This window comes from Gobius niger (assembly GCF_951799975.1).
Source record: "Gobius niger genome assembly, chromosome: 22".
Lineage (NCBI taxonomy): Eukaryota > Metazoa > Chordata > Actinopteri > Gobiiformes > Gobiidae > Gobius > Gobius niger.
Window position 1 is genome coordinate 8,156,706 of NC_136873.1, and position 24,742 is coordinate 8,181,447.

Genomic DNA, 24,742 nt, shown 5'->3' on the forward strand with positions numbered 1-24,742 from the left:
AACTTTTCAAGTTTTCACATCACGTTTGTGCTGATATAGTTGCACTTACACACATTTTTCATATTCAATCTGGAAAAAATCTCATCATTCCTTATATTGTTCCTTGGATTGACATGGCAAAATAAAAATAAGATCATTTCCATTGATATCGATATGCAGCATAGTTTGTCCATTCAAGATAAAGTAAAGAATAAAAGAAAGAAAAACAAGAAAGAGGAGTATTTGGCTCATTATTTTCTCTATTTTCCTTTTTTAATTTGTGTTTCTTTTTACATTTCTGATATTGAGTACAAATGTATTGATTGTACAGATTCTTCATCTATTTGTACATTTCCTCCAAGTTTTTCAGTGCCTCCTCAAGCTTGACTTTTTTCCAATCCTCAGGAATTTTTCCTCTACCTTCATATTTTAAATGATAGAACTCTTCTATCTCCTTCTCAAAGGTGCACACGACCCACTGCCAATAGGACATCTGATACAGGTCAGGGATGATGCTCCATGTGTCATATGGAGGGCCTGCAGTACGGTATGATTTGAAAGGCACTGACCAGTATGGACGTGTTGATTGTTTAGAACCAAAGCTTTCATTGCCTGCAACTTGTGTTGTGCAGAAGGCCAGAGACACCTCCTCTGTGTCCCCGTAGTGGCAGCCTGAGACCGAACAAGAGCGATGAAAAGGAGTGCTATGATCCATACCTCCGTCTTTAGCACTTTTATGATCTTTCATGGTGTTAGTGCAAACTGCACGACAGAAAGGACATTTTTCCCAGCAGCAGTCACACAGCTGATCGATGAGGATCTGGTCTGGCCTCTGTCTGACCAGCTTTATCCCTCTCAGGACTAACCCCAGCCCTAACCCTAACCCAAAGAGTATTTGAATAGTGCTAGGGTGAATGTTGCTTCTGCGGAGATGTGCCAGTTCGTCCACTGAGAGATTGGCAGAGATGGAGTTTAGTCCTTTCTCTATTCCTTCCTTCAGAAAATCAAAGTTGTCCACATCAGCAAAGCTTTGAGGATCTATTGTTCCAAATGTGAGTCTGCCTTTTATGGATCCTCTAAACTCCTGCAGCCACATGCTTATGTCTCCATTCTGTTTTTTAGTTGTCTCTGATGCCTCGTGAAGAGCATGAAGAATCTGTTTTTGGATGTGAGAGATTTTCTGTTTGAAGAAACTGTGGTATTTATCCTTGTACTTGGATTGGAGGAGATTTTCCACTTCTTCTCTGATGAAAGTCTCAGTGTAGGTTTTTGGATCGCTGATGTATGTAATATATCTTTGAAATTCTTTCTTTTCTGCCAGTGACTTTAATATGTGTTTCTCCAGGTTGAGTCTGTTTTCTTTGAACGCTGGGACATTACATCTCATGTCTCCAGCGATGTCAATAGCAGTCTGGTTACACGCAGCTTCAGTCATGGAGGTCTTCAGTTTCTCACAGATCATTTCAGCGAGAACAACTGCTGAGGAGCTTCCTCTGCAGAAACTCCTGAAGACACTGTAGTATTCATCTTTCTTACTTTCTAAATATGTGTGGACATCATTGTTTTTGACAAACTCAGAATGAGACTCTAAGATCCACCGTTGTGTCCTGTCAAACACAAACAGGATCAGATCGACTTTAAACTCTTTCTTTAAAGGGTATTTCCATTGTTTTAATGATTCAAATTCAGTAATGGATGTGAAAACATTGGAGCTCATTTCACTCAGGTAAGATGAACTGTAGCCTCTTTCTGCCACTGGGTTTTTCTTTATTCGTTCTGAAGCCTGTTTTTCCACATCTGTGATGAGGTTTCTCATCTGCTCTTGGTCTTTATGTGGAAGACGACCATCTAGGATTGGAGATCTTTTAATATTCTCTTTATCCCTCTTGCTTACAAGGTGCTTTTGACCAACATACTCAGTATAATCTCCATGTTCAGACATTGTCTTATACCATTGTGAACGTTTTTGAGATGTGATTAAGCCATGTTCAAATCCCAGCTCAAGAATGGCCTGAGTCTGATCCTTCTCTAGGTTGATCTTTTCAGCGGGTGTTATGCCTCTGGTCAGTTCAGAGACCCATGTCTCCCAGTACACATTAAATTGTTTACGTAGTGTCTCATCATCAGGTAAGTTGTTTTTCAATTTAAGAGCGAGCTCTTTGCTCTTCTGTAGGAGGTTCTTCTCAAATGCTGTCTTTCGTTCGTCAACCTCTTTACTTGCTTTCTTCTGTTCGATCACATTATTTAGTTTTTTCTGAAGTCCTCGAACCAGTGCATCCAGAAAGTGTTTAATTTTGAGATCATGTTCGGCACGCCACTGAATTAACATGTCTTTGTTGTTTTCGCCCGCAAAGTACTTTGTCATCGAATCTTTAACATCATTATATTTATTGGTAACTTCTTCATAGAGAAGAATGTCTTCAACAATACCAAGTTCTCCATTTGTAATTTTTGTATAAAGTTTCTCTTCAATGTTCAACATCTCACTTCTCAAAGCCCAGGTCCAGTTTCCATATTGAATTTCAAGTTTTCTGTAAACAGCGATCTCCAGAGTGTTTTTGAAGCTGAACACAAAGTTCTCGTTTAAAAGAGCGTTCCACAGATCTTCGACTTTAGTTTTGAACTCAGAGAGAGCAACACCAGGAGATTTCTTTGCTTTCTCGAGGATAAAGCTCTTCAGATCTTGGACACATTCACTGTATCCTGGATTTGGAGGAGCCATCGGAGGACTTCCCTCCCACAGCTGAGCAAAGTACTTCACATCTTTCTGAATGTCAAACTCAATGATGTCATTAAAACTTTCAGCATCACAAACTTCCTCTTTAGCCGCGAGTTGGACCATCATATCCAGTTTTTCTAGCAGTTTCTTTTTTCCCTCCATGTTTTTCTCTGAGGCACTGACATCAGAAACATTTTGGTGAACGAACACACAGCTCGGTGAAAGTCTAACTTTCTTCATCCTCATGAAAGCCTGGACCACAATCTGCAGAACGTCCTGCATCTCAGAGGGATTCTCTCCATAGATGTTCACCAGAGTCATGTTTCCCAGACCAACAACAAATGTAGCAAGCTCATTGTCGTGATGAATGGTTTTATTTCCATCTAACTCCAGAGCTCGCAGCCCCTCAGTGTCCACCACAAGAATGTAGTCCCACTGAAAATCTTTCTTCATGTCTTCTGACAGTTTGAGCAGCTGCATGAAGGCTCCTCTGGTGCATCTGCCTGCACTGACTGCAAACTGGAGTCCAAACATGGCATTGAGCATCGTGGACTTCCCACTGCTCTGTATCCCCAACACGGACAGAACAAAGACCCTCTTATTTCCCAGTTTCATCATGACCTGATCAACAACACCTGAGATCCAAGTCAAAGGTACGTGACCTGCATCTCCATCCATCAGCTCCATTGGGTGTCCTGAGATCATCAGCTCTGCTGCCAGCTCTGGGTATTTAGACCAGTCAGTCGACTCCTGTCCTGGAGGTTTATGTAGACTCTGATGGGCTTCACAGATCTGAGCCATTTCTCTGAAGATGTGCTCCAGGCCACATGTGGCAGACTGAAGGTCCCTACTGAGTTTTACAAGTTCTTCTTCCTTGGACTTTAACTCATTAGATCTGCTAGAGGTTTCCTTGTAGTCTGGGTCCTCAGACCTCTCCTTATCTTCAGACTGCTTCTTTAGGTCTAACACCTCCGACCACTTTTTGTTATAGTTTTGTTGAATTGGAGAAAGACGATTAATGGCATAATCATCTAATAAGATCTGAGTCCATTTGAGGAAATACTCTCTCTCTGGTTGATCTAAGGGATAGAGTTGCTCAACAAAATATACCATCAGTTTACGACAGAACGCTGTGCACTGATGTTCTCGTAGTTTCTGACAGGCATTCAGCTTTTTACATCTTTCCTCCTCAACATTTCCTTTGAGACGATAGAGCTCTTTGTTTATTCTGCTCCACTCATGCCACATTTGGCCTTGACATGGGAGCAATTCCCTTTTAACTTCAGACCCAGAGACAGATTTCATTATTGTCATAATTGTTTGTGCTGAAGAAAAGCCTTTTTTGCAGCAGGTGTCATGTTCGTCCACTCTGAGTTTAGTGTCTGACATGGATTCAAGCTGAAAGGACTCATGTGGACCAGATAAAATATCTCTGATGATTGTCTTCAGGTCTTGAGATACGTCTGACTGGCTTTTGTCTTTAAGACCGACTACATATGTCCCTTTCTTGTACTGAATTACACACTTGGCCTTGTTTTCAATAAGTGCTATGAGAGGTTTTGGAAATTCTATTAAACGGTTGATCATTGCAGCACTCTCATGTTCCCGATCCAATGTTGACACAAAAACCACATTGAGTGAAGCCTTGTCCATCAGTATTTCCAGCTGTCTGTCGAGAGTCAGACCATCTCCGTGAAGATTACAGAAGGCCACACAGTCAGTGAAGCTGTCGTTGGGTTTTCCAGAAGGACAGTACCAGGCGATCTCTGCTACACCATCCAACAGGAGGCGCTTTTTAGAGCTGCCAGTGCAGTTTCTGTGGAAGAAGGTGCTGTGGTGATCATGGATCACAGTGTTTAACAGCTGAGATTTGGACCCAGACAGAGAGCCCAGACGGAAACACAGCACCATCGGAGTCTTTGCTTCGCAGATGGACATCGACTTCATGGTCACTGTGGTTTCATTATCTTTGGTTTCACTTTTCTTCCAGGTTTTTTTAATCTGTTGAAACGTCCACAGAGGACACTCGATGTCCCCTGTGAAAGGGTCAGGCACCAGCAGAGGTAAGGCGTACTGACACTGGGACAGTTTAGTGATCATTTTCTGCTTTAGAAAGCTGTCTGAGCAGTGGAACACCGCCATCTGGAGGTCCAGAGGATGGATGTTGGTCTGTTCTGACATATTAGATATGCTCTCAACTGTGGCAAATAAATCATCTGTCTCTACATGTTTGCATACATTAGTGTTGTCCTGTTTGGCCTGAATGTACCTTGTCCTGTAGTCTAACATCATCAGTTTGTGAAGATAAACAGAGCAGAGGTCACTTTCACAAAGCTCTTCATGTTTCAGAGTCGATTTGATCTGAAGAAACTCTGTAGAGGTCAGTTTATTCTGAGATCTGTCCTGGAGGTGGAGTCTTCTCAACAGGTCCGTCACAGACGTCTGGAAAAGAGGAAAACACAATTCAAAAATGAATTTGAATTTACTGGTATAAATACCATCATTTTAATTTGTATTTATACGGATACCATGTCTTGGTCCTTTCCCACATTGGAATCTAGATCAAATAAGAACAATGTTAGAGATTATTTATTGATGATGGAACAGTTCATTGAAGTTAATTTAGGGGCAAATCTTCCATCATTGTACCTTTGTAAATCCCCCACAATGGCTATAACAAGTACTATAATGTCATATTATAATGTTCTTCTTAGCGCTTGAGTGCCTCTGAAGATATGAAGAAAACTGCTCAGAGTCCTGCTCATTAATATTTCATAATGTAGCTACAATAAGGCCCATTAAGAAAACACAACCATTTATTTAAAAATGTTATTTCTGTTTTAGATATTCCTCGTCTGCTCTCAAAAGTAAAACCTCTTAATAAACCAGGGAGTTTTCAGGAGTGTTTTAGTTTTATCGTCTTCATGCCTCTGCCAACCGTCTCCCTGGAGACTCACAGGAAAGGGGCGGAGTTAAATGGTCCGCTCAGACAGAGTGAGAGAAAGGCACAGGAGCAGAAACTCTTAAAACACAACACCTTTGTGAAGCAGCAGATCGTCAGAAAGTCTCTGCTTCTCCACTGGTGTCGTTTCACTGCAGAGCGTCTGAAGCTCTGATAAAATGGCCACACGTTGGGGGGACACAGAGCGGCGGACTCCAGTTGACCATTTAGATTGAGCCTTTTTCCAAATTGTCTGTTTATAATAGCATGAATCAATTGGATTTATTGCCCAGCCCTACTGCGGGCTGAGCTGAAACTTAAGTATTGATAACGAAGCCTTACGGATGAGAGCTGAAACGTTCTACACTTCAACTACAGAGTACAGAAGAACACTCAGGAACCTTCATTAAAGATATTAAAACTTTTCACTCTGATTCATGTCTTTGTAGCAGAAATAAAATGATGGCATAACATGTTGTATGTATGTATGTCATATATTGACTCCGAAGGATGTCCATGACAATGATATGAGCTTTACCTACATTTTATCATGTGGTATGCATTGATGGAAGAGTTTGAAAAACACGTATGTTTTTACCAACATAAAGAAAATTGATGCATAACTACTGCAAATTATTTACATTGTTTAGGCAGTTTATCTTGTATTTGTTTGACAAGCCTTAAACTGTGATTGATCTAGTCCCTGGCGAGTGTAAAAACTCAGTGCTACCCTCTTGTCAAATGTTTACCCTTACCTGCTTTAGGGGATTCTTTGGCCGTGGTGGTAGTGATCACAGTGGAGCTCTCTCGGCTCAAGCCGTGTTCTCCACAGTCACACAGGACCCTGATGGAGTAGGCTGTCTCAGGTTCAAGTCCAGGGATCACCGTCTCCTCAGACTGGGACTGCTCTCTCTTCCACTGGATCTTCTCCTGAGTTTGTCCGTACTCGACGATGTAAGAGTGAATGTTGATGCCCTGTGTCACCTGTGGCCTCCTCCAGCAGACTCTCATCTCTGTGGAGGAGGCGGTTCCTCTGAGCTCTTCTGGTGGTCCACAGGGGGAGGTTCTGATGGAGGTTTTAGGGGCAGCAGCAGGTCCCACTCCCAGATCAGTGACGGCTCTCACTCTGACGCTGTACTCAGTGTTGGGGCTCAGACCAGTCACAGTGACCTCTCCAGCTTCAGCCTGAGGTCGCTGGTTCCATTCCTCCTTTCCTTTATCACAGAACTCCACTCTGTATTCAGTGACGCTGTGCGCCCCCTCTGACGGGGCACTGAAGTGCAGGCTCACTGAGTTGTGTGTTAATTCACTAACTGTCACTGCTCCAGGTTTACAAGGAAGCTCAACGTTCTCACTGACCCTCTTTCCGTGTTTATACAGGCAGATGGCCGAACCTTCTTGGTTCTTATCTGTTAAACCCACGGCCAGGAACTGAAGGTTCTTTCTGTCCCTGTCCTTGTTGGCTTCCGCAAAATCACTGAAAAGCGTAGCCTTATGTCTCACTGAGTCGATCACATCATTAGAGCTGTACCAGCGTCTTGGCTCCAGAGCTTCAGAGCCCTCGGACTGAGATCCTCTTAAGTATTGGTCTAGCTCTGAGAGGAATGGCTCAGAGCAGTCTAGAGAGGTGAACATGAAAACCAGGGCAGTCTCTGAGTCGGACACTTTGTCTGAGAGAGTGTTTTCAGAGGAGACAATTTCTGTGTTTTTCATGAGTTTTACGAACGATTTGATGATGTTGACCTCCTTATGTTTCTCTTTCATCCACTGGTTCAGGCTGTTGCTGTTGAACGGACTCTCAGCAGCCTTCTTAAGGACTTCTGCCAGAGCCGCCTCCTCCTCTCCTCCTCCACGGATTGATGGCAGCTTCTGGGATAATGTCCCTTGAAGTCCCAGCTTAAATTCTGAGAACAGAGCTCGGAACCTTTTGATTTTTTTGGAAAGTTGTGTGAAGTTTTGGCATGCAGGACTCTTCAGGACATCATTGCACCACATTTCCAGCTCAGTGAAACCTTCAAGGATGTTCTCAGCCTCAGTGACAAGCCTCAGGCTGATCTGTCGGACCAGCTTAGAGGCTTTAGAGTCCAGAGCGCTAAGTGGCAACAGATGCACAGTCACAGGAACAACATTCTCTTTTTTGGGGCCGAGGAGTCTGGGCAGGTCTTGATAAACTCTAACAGCTTCTTCAAACGTTGTTGGACTTTTCTCCAGAAGGAAATCTCCATAAAATATGCAGGAGAATTTGTTCACCTTTTCTATGTCATTATCTTCCATTTTCAGAGCTCCGCCTCCACCACTGGAGATTGAAGGTATTTTTTCAATCATCATCTTTAGATTCCCCTCAATGTCTTGGACATTTTCTCCTTCAGAAGTTTCTTGATCAAATACAAAGAAGGCCTGAGCTCCGTAGAGGATGGCCGTCACTACATGAGTCGCTAAACCTTTGTCCATGACTTCGCAGTGCTTTATATTTCCTTTTCCGAGCTGATCCATGGTCAGAGCTTTGAACACGGTGGTAGTTTTGTACTGCAGAGTGACTCTGGCCAGTTTGGTCGACCTTTTATTATCTGTCAGATATTTCGCTGATCCTTCGACATTGACAAGGCCACAAAGAAAACTGGCTTTAAGTGAAGCATCTACTCCCAGTGAAGAGGACTTATCGGAGATAGACTCAGACGCCACAATCTTAAACTCAGTGTTGGGTTTGGGGGTCACGCTCATGTCTTGGTCCAGCTTCTCTTTGTCCCACAGAGTTACGCCTGAAAGAGAAAGATAAAGACTGTAAGACATGCAGGTCCAAAAGATTCAGGTATTATTTCCATTGTTTACATTTTGAAGATAAAATAAAAAAACTAAAAGGTCTCAGCAAAACTTTGTGTATCGTAGCCCTCCATATTAAGCAAGCATTACAAGACGTGGGAGTAACCCACATAACACCAGACTCGGTTCGCCAAATCCGCCCTGGAGTCAGAACTGCTCGGCGGATGTGTTACTGCGGATCCACTTTCATGACGCACTCCCACTGAAACCCGCTGTCAAAGAGCGCCTCCGCTTCAACTTCACCAAGCAAAGAAGTTTGTCTGGTGTTGTTTTTAACTGACGTTCTTTGCTTTTACGTAATTGATGTAGTTCAACTACGAAGGTGTTCTAACTTCTCATAAATGCAGAACTATGGGCGACTACTTCAGACTGGAGCTACACAATTACAGGTTGGTTAAAAGTAAGTTTTGTTTGTTATATGTTATTTGTTAGACTACCATTCTATCTGTCCTAAAGCCTTTGTTCATGTCGCGATGTAGCCTCTGTTTCAACTAGTTACTGCTTGAATCTGTTTTTTGTTGTAGAACTTTGTAATTTTGTAAATCACTGGGACAATGGGACAATGTACATTAAGGAACATTAGGACAATGTAAATGTACCCGAATTAGCCAAAAGGCTAGTTTTCACCGGTAGTCCCCCTGCCAGATCTCATAAAGCAACCTAAAAAATAAAAAAAAAATCACATACTACAGTAAAATACAATATAAAATGGAACAGTGTAGCAGACATAACAATAAGATAACCACATAGCTTATATACACACACACTCAAATAGTAGTTTCACAGATTTGCGTCTCAACTAGCCATTTTTTGGCACTCAATTTAAAAGACTGATAAGATGGAGCCTCTCTTACTGATGAAGGTGCTGTGTTCCAGTGAAGGAGAAAACAGTCTGACTGAATGCGGATTTCCTCAAGGGGATAGTGCAGTCTCCTCTGGTGGTGCCTCTGGTGCTTCGGTTTGACTGGACAGTGATGAATGTGGAAATAGGGGGTGGAGCTAAATTGTGCAAAATTTTGTAAACTGAACAGATATGGTGAAACTTCAGTAGATTGTCCCAGCTTAAGAGCCTGTGTATTTATTTTAGACTTATATGTCTCCCAGTGTTTGTTGGTCGGAAAAGTCCGGTCCAAAGAAATAAATCACTCCAATTCGAGTTATTAGTTGTGTTACTTAACTGAATTACCCTGCAAAAAAATGAAAAAAAGTTGCATTTTGCAGGTTTTGTCACTTGATCATAGCCTCACTACCGCTCCCTTTCCAAGCTACATTGAGCCTTGTTGATTGTGCATTCGTAGCACACAAAGCAATCTTTGATCTTATTTAAGTTTATATTCAAGCCGAATGGTGTGTAACTATTTAATTTATTAGAAGCGACTCTTCGTTTCCATTTTTTTTCATCTTTTTGAATAGAACACTGATAAGACTGATTTCTCTGACACGCTGCACCTCATGCTTGTTACATACAGACATTTTGGCCGTCTTAAATCCACCGCACCATCTGCAATGAAAGCTTAGAAAAAAACATGCTCATGTATACAGGCTGCCACTGAAGCACTGCTGCGTAGCATGACACTGATTACATCATTCAACCTTTGTACAAGCCTAATTGCAAAACCGGTTTATCTTCCAAATACTTCTAATGCCCCTGCCTTCAAATGGAATGTCCTGTGCTAATCTGAGTTGACACAGACAATTGTACCAGTGCACACAGACTGACAATGTACTCCTCATTCAAACGGTGTATAAACCTGTACATCAGATTTCTCATGAGAGCATCTAAAGCACAAACATGAGCCTGAGAAAACAGCGGACTGGCACTTGTTTCTCTTGGCTTTTTCAATATGATTCTGAATACATCATTATGAACAACTCTGAGCTTTTTCATAGGAGCCTTTTTAAATCTGCTCAACAGTGGGCTGTATACAAAAGAGTGCAGTATGTTCTGAACAGTTCGGTTTAGGAATTGGCAATTTTCTGATCAGAATGTCCACTCGGACATTAAGTCTACGACACTGATGATTAAAGCTGGAGTATCTGATTTTTCCTGTTCAAACTTTGACATTTTTAGTTTTGGCCCAAACTTCTACCTCTTACAATCCCTCCTGCACATCCGAATTGTTGAAGCATATTAATTATGTGCATGTTTCACACCCGTTTACACCTTTGAGCGGTGGCAAAGTGAAGCGGCAGGACCACTACTATTTTAGATTCTTCTTCTATCTTTCATGGCCCAATAAACATTGGGGTAAAGACAATGTTTTTCTGCTCTGTTTACAATGTACACTGTGGTGGCAAAAATAAATATACTCTCTAACAACAAAAAGGCTTTAATGTCATCATCATCACAGTATAGATCTGTGATTGAAGTGCCCCAGATATTTGGTTTATAAAAACTAAGAATAACAGGTTAATTTTCCAGATAGGATGGCCCTTTTCTACTAAAACAAATGAAGGCATTAATCAACTGGCTATACCTGAAATATGTGGAGTGAGGCAAATTTAACATTTAAAAAAACATGTACACAACATGTTTATTTTGGTCGATGGCCTTTATCCAACAGTCTGATGTGAGTTGAGGTGTAGTTGTTGTGAGGTTGTACCTGGGACCAGTTTGTCGCTCCGACAATCGTAGAAAATCCCGAGGCTGAAAGGCCTCCCCACGGCCACAATCTCGATGGGCTCCATCTGCACAAGATTAGATTCGTCAGAGTCGACCTTATTGTCCCAGTAGAGAAATTACTGTTCTCTGCATTTGACCCATCTTTCCCCAAGAGCCTCAGGGATTAAACCTGTCAGCAGCAGCCCACCCCTTTACCTTTATAACTGTTACAATTATACAACAACAAGTTCTATCAGAGGAGCCGTTTGCACCAGAGCACATCAGGGCGCCCAGAGGAGACGGGGGAAGCCACTTCCATCCAGGCACCACACCCTGCCCCAGAGGACCAACGCAAAATATACACAAACTAGCAAGTAAAACCAACAATCAGCTAAAATAAGTGAAATAAATGAAATAGTAGAACCAAAACTGAAAATTAAATAATCACTTTATTTTGATCACAATTAATAGAAATAAAATATTAAATATCAGCTAAATGCAAAACTAAAAAAGGCATGGCTTCCTGAGCCAGCTCTTAAGAGCATTAATTATGTTTATAATACATAATAATAATAATAATAATAATGCATCGGTTTTATATAGCGCTTTTCTGGACACTCAAAGACGCTTTACATTGCATTATTTATTCACTCCATACTCGGTGGTGGTAAGCTACGATTGTAGCCACAGCTGCCCTGGGGTAGACTGACGGAAGCGAGGCAACCAGTCTGCGCCATCGGCCCCTCCGACCACCACCAACCACTCACTCACTCACTACATTCGCTCGGCTTCCTGGTGTTACCAAACGGTCTCCCATCCAAGTACCGACCAGGCCCTTCCCTGCTGAGCTTCCAAGGTCTGACGGGATTGGGCAGAGCAAAGGCGGTATGACATAATAATGACAATATCACGTCATCACTAAGCTTAATTAGAATAGAAAAGAAAAACTTTATTGTCTACCATGCACAGAAAGCAGAAATGTGCCTTAGGCTCACACATTCAAATACATTTTCCCCGCAAATATATATCAAAATCCATAATACATTAAAGTAAACAAAATCAGTTAATTGCAGACACAGCAGCAGCAGATTCACCTCATCAAAAGAAACAGGAACAGACTGACTGAACGACATTAGGGTTTACAACTTATTCAGCTCCTTGATGGCAGAGGGCACAAAATAATTCCTGTACACATGCCTTGATGGAAGGAGCTCGAAGTGATGGGACAGTGGATCGTCATCTGTGATCTAATGACAGACACAAGGCTTTACTGTAATGCAAATCGGTTTGTTGTTGGTCTGTGATTCAACTGCCCTGTTTTACAACTCTGCCAAGTTTAGCCGAACCAAGAGACTGTTAATACACTGACTTACAAATTATTATTATAAGGATTTCTAAATTATCAACTCAAATGATAGATAGCACAATGTTCAAACCTTTAAATGTTAGAGGATAATATGAATCTGATTGAAAAAAACTCCCAATGATAACATTTTATTAATTTTATTTAGAAATAAATATAGTAAAAAAAATGTACTGTTCCAAATGATGATGCAATTCATCGAAAGCTTGTAATGTGCAGCACTAGGAGGTCATATTTACTGAAATCAAAAGCTATTTCAAACAAAAACATCTCAACAGGTCAGGTTATATTCTACCATAGGAGCCTTTGTGTGATAGCAGCTTCAAAATTCTTAAATCCATTAAACTTGTGAGTTTTTGGACAGTTTCTGCTTGGATTTCTTTGCAGGATGTTAGAATAGCCTCCCAGAGCTGCTGTTTGGATGAAAACTGCCTCCCACCCTCATAGAAGTGTTTTTCTTGTTGAGGCTCCAAATGTTCTCAACAGGGTTGAGGTCAGGGGAGGAGGGGGTCCACATCATGAGTTTCTCTCCTTTTATGCCCATAGCAGCCAGTGATGCAGAGGTTTTCTTTACAGCAGGACATGGTGCGCTGTCATGCATGAAGAGGATCTTGTTAAGGAAAACACAGCTCTTTTTTTTGTAGCATAGAAGACAGTGGTCAGTCAGAAAGAGGTCATTTTCACACCTTCATGAATCCTAAAGAGGCCGACCAGCTCTCTCCCCATGATTCTGGCCCAAAACATGACTCCGCCCCCTCCTTACTGACGTCACAGCCTTGTTGGGACATTGTGGCCATTCACCAACCATCCACTACTCCATCCATCTGACCATCCAGGGCTACACGGCCTCATCAGTGAACAAGACTGTTTGAAAATGAGTCTTCATGTATTTCTGATCCACTGCAGCCGTTTCTGTTCTTCAGCTTCAATTAACCGTTTAGGGGAGGCTGGATAGAAGGTTTATGCACAACTGCAGCCTATGGAGGGTCCTACACCTTGATGTTCGGGAGACTCCAGAGGCACCAGCAGCTTCAAATACCTGTCTGCTGCTTTGTAGCATCTGTTCTCCTAATCTGATGTGTTTGTCTGGCAGAAACCGTCCATATTGTGCCATTATCTGCACAATCCGGAGTGTGTCTGAATCATCCACAAATCTCTTAACAGTTCGATGATTAAGCTTAATCTTTCATGAAATATCGAAGGTTTTCATACCTAGACCAAGGCATTCAACTATTTCACGCTTTTCATCAGCAGAGAGATCCTTTTTCTTTCCCATATTGCTTGAAAATATGGTTCTGCTTAATAAAGTGGAACGTCCTTTTTCAGTAGTTTTTCCCTTAACTGGGCTTAACCCGACAACTAATCATCCCAGGTCTCTGAGATTAATGTCAGTGATTCAAAGATCCCCAACAACAATACCATCCATGAGGTTTTTTTTTACCTTCATGATACTGAAATACAATTTGCATCATAATTTGGACCACGGTTTAGTCACTTTGTTTTGCTTTCATGCGCGAATTGATACTTCAAAATAACAGCGATTTTCAGTCATGAAGAAAGTTTTATGTCAGTTACACCAGTACAAGTATTTGAGTAACAAAGTACTACCTTCCTCTGCCTGTGTGGAGCTGGGGGCCTTCAGAAGGGGTTAAGCAGGGGCCCTTTGTGTGTGTGGGGCCACCGAAGCTGCGTCCATGATCTGCTGCTGCTGTTCCGTGTGTGACTCTAGATTCAGGAACCTGCTCGACAAGTTTCAGGTCCGCCTCATCAAATGCGTCACTCGCTGCATTTCTGATTTGCTTATTTAATGTGTTGATTATCGCCTGTGTATGAAGCACTTTGGGAATCTGTAAATGTCCTATTTAAATAAAGTTGGAATTGACTTGTCGGCTCTGGATCCACACGGTCGACAGCCAGAGGAGAGCGCAGTGTTCCGAGATGCTTAACCACATCTTGTCAATTATTGTTCACTTACAAAGCTGTGAGCTGTGATACTTTTAAAATAAAACAATCTCATGCACAAAGCATAGAATCAATCAATCAAATCACCCTTTATTTATAAAGCGCTTTTCATACATGTAAAACAAAGTGCTTTAGTCTGTGAAAGGAGGAGCAGGTCCTTCATCCCCACTGCTGTCAGACTGTACAAGACTGTGAAGTAATATGTGCAGTAACCCCAAAACTACGTGCAATAATCTCTTCAGTCCTAGTGCAGGTTATTGACAACCTGCACTAGGACTGTAAACTTTGAACCTCAATATTGTACTTTTTATAGTCTCTTCTAATGTTATGCTATTTTTATTTATTGTTATTTTGTTGTTATAATTCTGCCCCTTAAAGGGACTATAGACGCAAGTTGGACATTTTATACTCACTACTGCCACCTCAGGTCTTACGTGTCACTGCAGCTTCTATATTAAGCTCGTTGGACAGTGCAGGATTTTAGAGGCAGTTGTGGTGAACTTATCTTATTCACACTTGACCCACTCACCTCCCAATGGACACAATGGGCCTCAGCTAACCAACAAACCTGTCTGACAGAATGTGGTATGAATGGTATGAATGTTGAGTGTTTAAAGGAATAGGCCACCGTTTTTTACATACTGAGATATGTTCTTACCTAACCTTAGACGAGTTAATATATCCCCGTCTGGTCTTTGTCCGTGCGCTCACACATACGCAGCCTCTCCCACATGTCACATAGCTCCGAAAAAGCTCACGATAGAAGCTACCAAGCTCTTCCACGCGTTCCCTATTTAAATAAAGTTACGTGAAGTGTTTTCATGCGAAGTATATTTACACAGAAATGTAACATGTCGATTTTATAAGCAGATAAAAAGGGGAACTATATTGTGAGGCGTAATGATACGAGGAGCAAAACGTCCGCGCAGTAACTCCTAAAGACTTCCCCGCTCACTTCCGTCAATAGAAGCTGCGTGACTTGTAGAGAGCGAGCAGAGAACAGTTGAAGAAGCGTGGATAACTTGTGAACGATGCCTTTTACGTGCATCGTGCCGGGCTGTGATAACAAGCAGAAAGTATATAGTGTGGTAATTTTTCACAGATTTCCAACTCACCCCGGACGACGACACAGGACTCAGGAGCTCCACCATGAGGTAGGAATGCGCAGCACTTTCCGAAAATATATTTTCTGCTTGTTGTAAAAGGCTCTGTACAAGTCACGCAGCTTCTATTGACGGAAGTGAGCGGGGGAAGTCTTTAGGAGTTACTGCGCGGACGTTTTGCTCCTCGTATCATTACGCCTGACAATATAGTCCCCCTTTTTATCTGCTTATAAAATCCACATGTTACATTTCTGTGTAAATATACTTCGCATGAAAACACTTCACGTAACTTTATTTAAATAGGGAACACGTGGAAGAGCTTGGTAGCTTCTATCGTGAGCTTTTTTGGAGCTATAGACGGTCGTGTAGACAGGGATATTTTGCTTCCGGAGCAACAGGACCACAAGGGGCGGGACTGTGGAGCTCTATATAAAACAATAAAACGAAGGGCAAAAAATACCTTCTGTGCAACAGGCAGCCATTAGTTTTGGACTTTGGATTAGTGTGAGTATCAATGACACGTCCTCTTCTTTGAGCAATTTCAGATCTGCCTTCGACTCCAACCCCGATATTTATCAATGTTTGCAGAAGAATTGTCATTGCAGGCCTGGTAAGTTCCCACAGTCGGCCTCCAGTCCTCCTCCAAAGCTGGCATCTGGGAAAGCGTGGTGAAGCACAATCACTGGTGCGTCATTAACTTTGTGTGGGACTACAGGACAATAATCCAAAAGATCATTATGCTCCACACACACAAAATCTGATTCTGAGATCTCCTTTAGGCAGTAAACCCCCAAATGCGAGATTTCCACAGCTACATTTACTATAAAATAAAACAACACTGCTGTGGTGAAGCAGTATCAACATTATCTCTCCCATCTGAAAGCTTGCAGATTCCTCCTCAAGAACAACACGAATTCCCTTTCTGTAGGGGACTGTCACAACCAGGGCCGGACTGGGACTGAAAAACAGCCCTGGACTCTGACCAGCCTGGCCCAAATTAGCGTAATTGTGACACTTCCACAAATACATGTTTTAACCTTTTACCCCCCGCCCTAACAATAACGAGTGCATTTTCCCCAGTTCGGATTTGTATTATTATTTTTTTGATCGGCATCATCAGCAAAAAGAGCGGGAAAGGCGGTCGTAGAAACAGAAGCAAAATCATTAATATAAACAATAAATAATAGTGGTCCCAAAATTGAACCTTATGGTGCACCATACTCCACGGAATTCCTTTTAGATTCATGTTTTTTTTATACTGGGCTTTACCCAAATCTAAAAGCTTCTCGACTGGAGATCAACAATGCAACGCCTCGTTTGAAATCTAAGACCTACAAAAGTGACGGAAACTTTTAGTCACGTCGCCACATTTTTGTCATATTTTTGTTGTTTTATTACTGATTTTTTCTATCATTTTTTGTCCGCGTTTTTCTCATGTTTTTGTTGACTTTTCATCCTTTTTTTCTCGCTATTTTGATGCTTTTTTTTGTAGCTTTTAGATTTGGGTACAGCTCGGTTGAGGCGGGACTGGTGGCCCTTCTGTGCTCTTCCAGAATGGACATATGGCCAGGGTGAAGCTGAATGATGTGACCGCTTCCTTTAACCTCTTAACTCCCGCCTGAACTGAGAGGATCTTTTACTCACGTCATCAGATTTTTTTTCCATATTTTTTTTGTTGGGTATTCAACTCATTTTTGTAACTTTTTTTTTTTCATTTTTTTTTTTGGATCATTTTTTGTCACATTTTTGTATTTTTTTCGTCAAATTTTTGTCAATTTTTGTGATTTTTTTTGTCACATTTTTTTGTCAATTTCTTGAGACATTTTTGTGACATTTTTGCCACTTGTCATCAATTTTTCGTCACTTTTTTGTCACATTTCCATCATTGTTTTCGTCTCAGTTTTTTTTTAACCATATAAATGTTTGTGTCGATAGGAGGAGTAGTTTAGCATCCGCACAGTAAAGTGAAGATTACTGCGCGGATTTCGAACTACCCCTGGTATTATTAGGCCTTACAATATAGTTCCCCCTTTTATCCGTTTAGAAAATCCACATTGTTTAATTTTGTGTGATTATACTTTGTAGTGCAACACTTCACGTAACCATATTTAAATAGGGGAAACGTGGAAGAGCTTGGTAGCTTCTTCCCACAGCACAGGAATGTGCTATAGGATTTTCTGTTACTTGGAAAGAAGCATAAATATCTGATGAAGCATTATGATGACTTGCACACCAGTATTTACGGACATCATGCAACAATTTCATTCCTTTTTTTTTTTCCAATTATTCATATAAAATTCAATTTCAACTTTTCACTTCAACAAAACTTAGGATGTATAAAAACATAAAACTTACCAGATACCACTTGGTTATCCACTCTACTTCTAAAACAAAAAATATACAGCAAGCTCAAATAATAATAATAATAATACTAAAATCCAATATACATTTACGTTGGCTTGTTTTAACCCCTACAGGGCCGAACGAAATTACCTTCAACTTTATTAAGTTTAGGTCTGAAAATGACGTAAGCTGCATTGTCCAAATTCTGCCATTTTTGCACTTGTGACCCGCGCACGTGAACCTTGCGTGCCCTTCGTAGAGGAGCGTAGCACGAGCGTAGGACGAGCGTAAGATGAGCGTAGGAGCGTGGGGCGCAGTGTGGGGACAGGGACCAACTGTCAGCGGCGCCATTACTGCTCCTCCACCTCCTCCACAGAAACTGCTCATAAAGGTATTTATTCATGTTTTTATTTTATTACTCGGTCATTAACACGCAGTGTTTATCCAAATGAGGCTGATTAGGCACAAATAATTAATTAATTTGGTTCTGGCTTCGTGTTTCACTAACACCTTGTTAGCTTCTGTTATAGAAGAGAAAGGGTTAAAGTCTTTTTGACGAGCTGTAGCTAAAATACTTTTTAACAGAGAGGTGTGTAGTTAACTCACCTGACAGGGGACACTTCACTCTCTCCCCCAGTTTTTATTTCGTGTTGATATGACAAGTATTAACTGAAATAATGACGGTTAAAGTGAGTTAAAATATACGCGGGACAACCGTTAGCTTATGCTAACGCTAACGCTAATGCTAATGCTAGCGCGAGCCCTATTGAACACTCGTCAGTGTCTAATCTCTGCTGTTGTTTCTTACATAATTACTTCAGCTATAGTTTATTATAGTCTAAAGGATGAGGAGAAGAGCAGCAGTAGCAGAGGAGAGAAGGAGAGGCTCAGACAGGAGAGAAAAGTGTAAACAGTTTTCAGTTAGGCTATTTTAAAGCCTCTGTCCTGTGTGTTTCAGATCAACTTCACTCTCTCCTTGTGGGACCTCCAGTGCTGATACATGTAAAGCTTTACTGGTAAGCAGCAGTTTTATGATTATTAAAATGTTTAATTCTCTGTTTTATTCATTTGCTAAAATACAAACTTGTGTTAATGTGTGTCCTATAGAAGACAAACTCTCTCTGAGCTCGTCCAACACCTCTGTCTGTCTGAACATCATCATCTGCATCACTGGACACAAGTCCCAGTAAGTACAGTACACTTTTACAAAGTATCACATGAACCTTTATAGTTTTAGACAAACATAAATGTCGTGTTTCTCTTCCAGTGGAACATCCAGCACAGTGGAAGTGTCCGCCTGCCTCTGAGACGACCTCAACATTCAAGCTTTTGTCACTTCACCAAGGTAAGGTTTTATACATACCTATTAGTGATGTCACGGTTAGCGGTGTAGCGGTAAACCCCGGTAATTACCGTCTTGTTTTTGAAAAAATGTTTTACCGCGGTGGATTACCGCGCCCGCGGTTTAGGCAAAATGAGCCTTATGAGCCGCCGTCTCATCTGCTAAAGTCGCCTGGCAGGCGCCTCTGTAGCTACAACCAAAACCAAATTTTCTCGAAGCTGGAATCATGTCCGACACGACAGCGCGCAGGATCAGCCTCAGAGACCAAGCCTGAAGTCTGGACATGTTCTGGGTGTTTTAAGAAAGCCGAAGGACAGTTGATGGACAGTTTTCCTGTTTGCGGAACGTGCAGGAAAAATTGTCTGCTAAAGGCATGGATCTATTAGGCTGAAGGCAGCAATACTTCGAACCTCTTGACTCACCTGCGTGACCGTCTCCCACAGCTCTATAGCAAGTAAGTTAACGTTTTACCTGAAATGCTGATGTGGGACTTTGGGTTGAGGGAGAATGTAACGAGTCGCCCCATAGTGCGGCTGCAGCGCCACCGCCAGCATAGGCCGTGTCTGATATAGACAGTTTATCTTGTTCAGTAATATTCTTCTTTGTTTCTGGCGCTATAAAAAGCACATGTAATACCCTCGAAACGATCAACAACACATCATTATAGTTCCTTTACTTTGATGTGAAAAGTTACACTTTTCATAAGGCTCCGTATTTTTTTTTTTTTAATGTAACAAGCACTGTTAAACTTTTTCAGTTTGTGTAGGACTATTAATGCTTTCTGAACATATTAAAACACATTAAATAAAATACCGCGGTAATACCGAAAACCGTGATAATTTTGGTCACAATAACCGTGAGGTAAAATTTTCATACCGTGACAGCCCTAATACCTATACATTATACCGTCCTCTTCAAGATGCAGCAAGTAAAATATGGACAAGGGGGGACTTTTCATTGGCTGTTTAACAGGTGAGTTAATCATTTCTGCTGATATTGTGTTACTTTTAACCCAGCATTTTCGAGTGTGTAGTTTATATTAGACAATCCATTGTAGATGTTGCCTCGTGCCATCATGAACAAGAAAACCAATGCTTCAGCCTGTTTTGGTCTCACCACATGTGGATCCTACATTAGGCGTAGGCTGCAGTACATTTTAAATTCTGCTAAAGAAAAAGAAGAAAGGTCCTGCCTCTACCCCCAGTCTGATGCTCCCTGTTTAAAGCCGTGGCAGCGAAGGGAGGTTCACTCAAAGCCTGTGTTGTGGCATAAAAGCTGTCTAAATGTTGTCATTAATGGTAACATATAAAAGATGGTTTCGCCCACTGCTCCTTTTGTTGCTTCAGCGGCATTGAAGGATGGGTCAAATGCAGAGGACAGTTGTAGCATCAGTGAGGGTGTAAACGATGGGTTAGCAGCTATAAGGACAAAGCTCTTAATTTAAAATCCTTCCTTATTAGTCTCCAAATTCGAACAGTATTGTGGATAACCGGAATGTGACTAATAGCATGGCTTCCCGAGACAAATAGGTGACATGGAACGAGAAGACACTCGGGGCAGTTGTAGTACCTAGCCAATTCCCCACGATGGCAGTATCATCTAATAAGTTTTGTTCAAGGAAATCAGAAATACAATTTATTTACATATTCTGAAGCTATATTACACCAAAGGGGTCAAATAAAGTTTCCACACGCAGAAGCCCTCCAGTTTTTGAGAAATTCGAGTGTGAAATGGAAACTATCTTCTGACGCGTATGATTTTAGGGTCACCAGGCTGCGCGTTTACTTCCGCAACCCGGAAGTAAACGCGCAGCCCAGAGGAAAATTTAGATCCTCTGCAGCGAGAACAACTCGAGCAGCGTGGGCAACTTTCACGAAGATCGCAAACGAGTGGATATCGCCCATAGACCTGTTTTACTCCCTGGACAGCGAGTAAAAAGAACTGGAAACTTCCTGCCAACTCTTCAAAGACATCGACAGATCTATGCCAAGCAAAGACTCCTAAAATGGCAGCCAGACGGTTGTCCTACTCGTGAGTACGTTCTTATTTATTGTGTAGTCTAATGTCAATACAAATAATGCCTGAGGGAGCTACACACGTATTGTGCCTCAAGTTTTAGTGTTTTATGTTGCATGTTCAACACGAAGAATATTCAAAGTTTGTTCTGATTCTGGCTGTAGTTCCCCATTTGTCTGATTTGCTTTAGAAATGATAATGTCAAATTAACTTTACCAGTTAGCCACACCAACGATGGGTTTAAGCGTGTAGACATTTTAATGTATCAAAAGTTATCAAATGTTGTTGCTATAATAAAGATAGTAAATAAAAAAGTGCCACTGGTGAACAGCTGTTGTTTTTACAGTCTGTGGTTGTAGCTGTAAGCTGTGGTTTAGATTTTATTATTGGTGGAATAAGTATCTTCGGTGTGAGTTGGAATCACTGACCCTTTCAGTCTCTTATTCCACTGAAAAGTCCAATAAAGTCCATGATTCATTAAATGAAGAATATCAGTACAGTTGTACAAGATACATAAGGCCCACTACTGTAGTTATTTTGAGTCTGCTTTTTTAATTTTCCAGGACAACTACGTGATGAAGCATGTGGTGGAGGCCTGGTGCTGTAAAGCATCGACTCACTTCATTTAAAGACTCAACATGAAAGAGTGAGGTATGTATTCATGGGACATTCAGAATGAATCCTCCCGGGCTCGGAACAACTGCATTCACATTGCAAAATGTTCAACATTTGCAAACTGCTATCCAACACTTATCTAGAGGCCTTTTTTATAGCAATGTTTTTAACACATTTTGAAGACTATTTGACTGAAAATGCTAATAAATATTATATTAATCTAAGCCCTGAATTCTCAGTTTCCTTTTGTTAAAAACTTAAAATGTGCTTTGTCTGTATTTTTGCAGTGGGAGAACCTGCCATCTGTGGCCACATACAAGATCTCCTGTGATTGTCTAGAGGACTTTGGACAACAGAGAAATGATTCTGACGAGCACTCTTCTAAAGATCATCAGTAAAACTGCAGAGTCGTCAGAGGCCTCAGCTTACAGGTAAATGTATTTTTCTATTACCTCCTTATACCCAAGTCATGCATGTACAGGAATTTGAGTTGGCCTCAATGAATATCAAAGAAGGTATAAGGTATATATATTTTTTCATGAAATGAAAACTTGGGCCTAGGAAAAGAAAATGTGCCTGTGGCATCTGACCGAGGCCCTTTCTGAAACCACTTCCTCGTTCCTTTCACCCATCATTGTGTGTAATCTGAGGAATTATTATGAACTTGTGTAGCTGAAACACTTTGAACAAGGACTGTAGTTCAGGACTTACACTCTACATCAGAAAGACAGTCTTCACAGGACATTGACTACAAGAACTTTTCAGCCTCCTTGCCTGGATCGTGTGTTAGAACAGTGGCTCCCAACCTGGGGTGCGGGCCTTCCCACTGGGGGCTCCTGGGATGGCAGGTGAGGCCCAGAGCTTTGTCTGGTCAGAGGGTCAGGTCATAAATGTGCCCAAATGAAATGGTTAAAAATCACAACGGAACTGAGTACAGGTGCTTAAAACTACCCAGTTTCAGAAAATGTGTTAAAAATGCATATTGATAAATATTTTCATGTTTTGATTTTAGATTTATGTTGTTTTTTTTTTATTGGACTGAGGGGGCGCAGCCTGACTACAGCATGCGCAGGAGGGCTTCAAGATAAAAGGTTGGGAACAACTGCTTTATAAAGTCTTACATTCAATGAATTACAAGATCTAACAAGCAAGACTGAAGTCAAGCTTTAGTCCAGATACACTTGATTTGCTTCTGATGGTTAAACCCCCCAAAATCACAGAAAATAAAAGAGTGTTTGAAACTTATCTGGAGCAATGTGTTATTTATGTTCATAAAATCTAATTTATGATTTTATGAACATAAAGAACATAAATGTGTGGTCCCATAGTGGGACCACATGTGAAAAGTTATTTCTTAAAAACTATCACTCCTATCCGTCTTTTTTCCACATATTGAATATTTTAGTATTGTCTTTACTATTGTGAAATTTGATATCCGTGGCCTTTATACGTTTTGAAATAACTGGAGTCAAAAATGCCAGTAGAGGCTAAAATGTCCATTTTTTTCACAAACTTCCCTGCTTAAGGAGCCAATTTCTCATTAACTGCAGGGAGTCTGCGTGTGGAACTTTTTGTGGAAGAAGTTTGACTATTTTACTAAAGTCTTAATAAAGTATTTCCTTTTTCCTGGAACAAAAGTCAATTTCTAAGCACTTTCTGAGAGCTAGCCGATGGCCTATAACCAGAAAGCTCCAAGTTGTATATTAGTTGTGAAATAATAATACTTAAATTCTGGCAAGGCTAGCCCACCATAAATGTTTGCTTTGCAGATACAATTCTGTTTTTTCCTGAGACTTTTGTAATTCCAAATAAATGGGAGAAAAATTTAGTACATTAAAAAAAAAAAGAATGATAGGTTGAAGGTCAGCACACACTACAGGACTTTTTTGCCCGATTTGGCTCTAATTTTCAGTCGTGCCGAGTCTTCTTGAGTTGTCGAAGGCAGTTGCACAGAGTCGTGTCTCATAGTGTGGGGGGGTCACGACTGGACTCGCGTTCGAATCGTGAAGTGTGTTTGGCAGAAAGACACAACTAAACCTCAGTCGCAGAAAATCAAACCCGATTTGGAGAAACGTGAGTGATTTTACCGTCCCCGATAACAGAGTGAGATAAAGACAGAAAAACACAGCAGCGCCTCCCTTATCATTTCTCTGTCAGCGGCACAAACGACTCATTTCATGGCCACAGCCCCTCCCTCCCTGGATAACGTTTGAATTGTCTCAGCTTATTTTGTTGCCGGTACGTATTTGACATAGGTTAATCAATTGTGCAATGCAATTATTTTCTTTGTGTGTAACAGCTGACTGTGACGTTAACGTAGTTTGGAAACTCAGTTGTGTTGAAGTATCATCTTCCTCCTCCTAAAAACACCTTAGTGCATAGTGACATCTGTCTCTCTTTTTGTGTTATACTTAAGTAGCACACTGGGTTAAAAAGACTGGAGGCACTGAATGGTAACGCAATCTAGCAGAAAAAGTTGATTTTTCCAGCTTTTCTCTCCAGAATCTCAGTGTTGACTCGTTGATTTTGCTTTAGGCTGAAAGTGTTTCTGAAGGCCAGTACTAGGACCTGTTCCTATGAGCCGAGTCTGGTGTTAAGTCTTGTGTAACAAACTTCGTGTTTAGTTTTCCTTCAAAGTGATAGATGTTTTGGATGATTATTGTATGTGTGGCACTGGGTGTCTTACTTTATAGATTTAAATAGTTGCCCCCCATTAAAAACTCTTTAAGGTCATAAAACTACAATTAAATACTGTTTATAAATCTTTTCGTAATGTTAAGGTTTAACTGTGTTTTAATGCAATACATGGCAACACCAGCAGAGGGCGCTTGGTGCGTTTGGTATCAGTAGCTGGTGCTGTAGACGAAGTAGTGATATGAGTGAAGCAGAGGCATAGCATTTGTACATGTTTTACAAGTAAGCTGGTTGGTAAAACTC

The 24,742-nt window shown here is 41.2% G+C and overlaps 2 protein-coding genes across 2 annotated transcripts; both read right to left on the minus strand.

The window, feature by feature from the left end:
• Positions 1-319: 319 nt before the first annotated feature.
• On the minus strand, positions 320-6,715 carry LOC306981574 (interferon-induced very large GTPase 1-like; the record flags this gene model as incomplete). The annotated part of the gene is made up of 5 exons (XM_079581182.1): positions 6,395-6,715; positions 5,227-5,255; positions 901-5,140; positions 592-651; positions 320-516 (listed from the first exon to the last, which is right to left on the minus strand). The coding sequence occupies exons 1-5, from the start codon at positions 6,648-6,650 to the stop codon at positions 320-322; spliced, it is 4,782 nt and encodes a 1,593-aa protein (XP_079437308.1). The 5' UTR covers positions 6,651-6,715.
• Positions 6,716-6,799: 84 nt separating this feature from the next.
• Positions 6,800-11,147, minus strand: LOC306981575 (verrucotoxin subunit beta-like; the record flags this gene model as incomplete). Its single annotated transcript, XM_079581183.1, has 3 exons — positions 6,800-6,853; positions 6,999-8,398; positions 11,063-11,147. The coding sequence occupies 3 exons, from the start codon at positions 11,145-11,147 to the stop codon at positions 6,800-6,802; spliced, it is 1,539 nt and encodes a 512-aa protein (XP_079437309.1).
• Between the last annotated feature and the right edge of the window lie 13,595 nt (positions 11,148-24,742).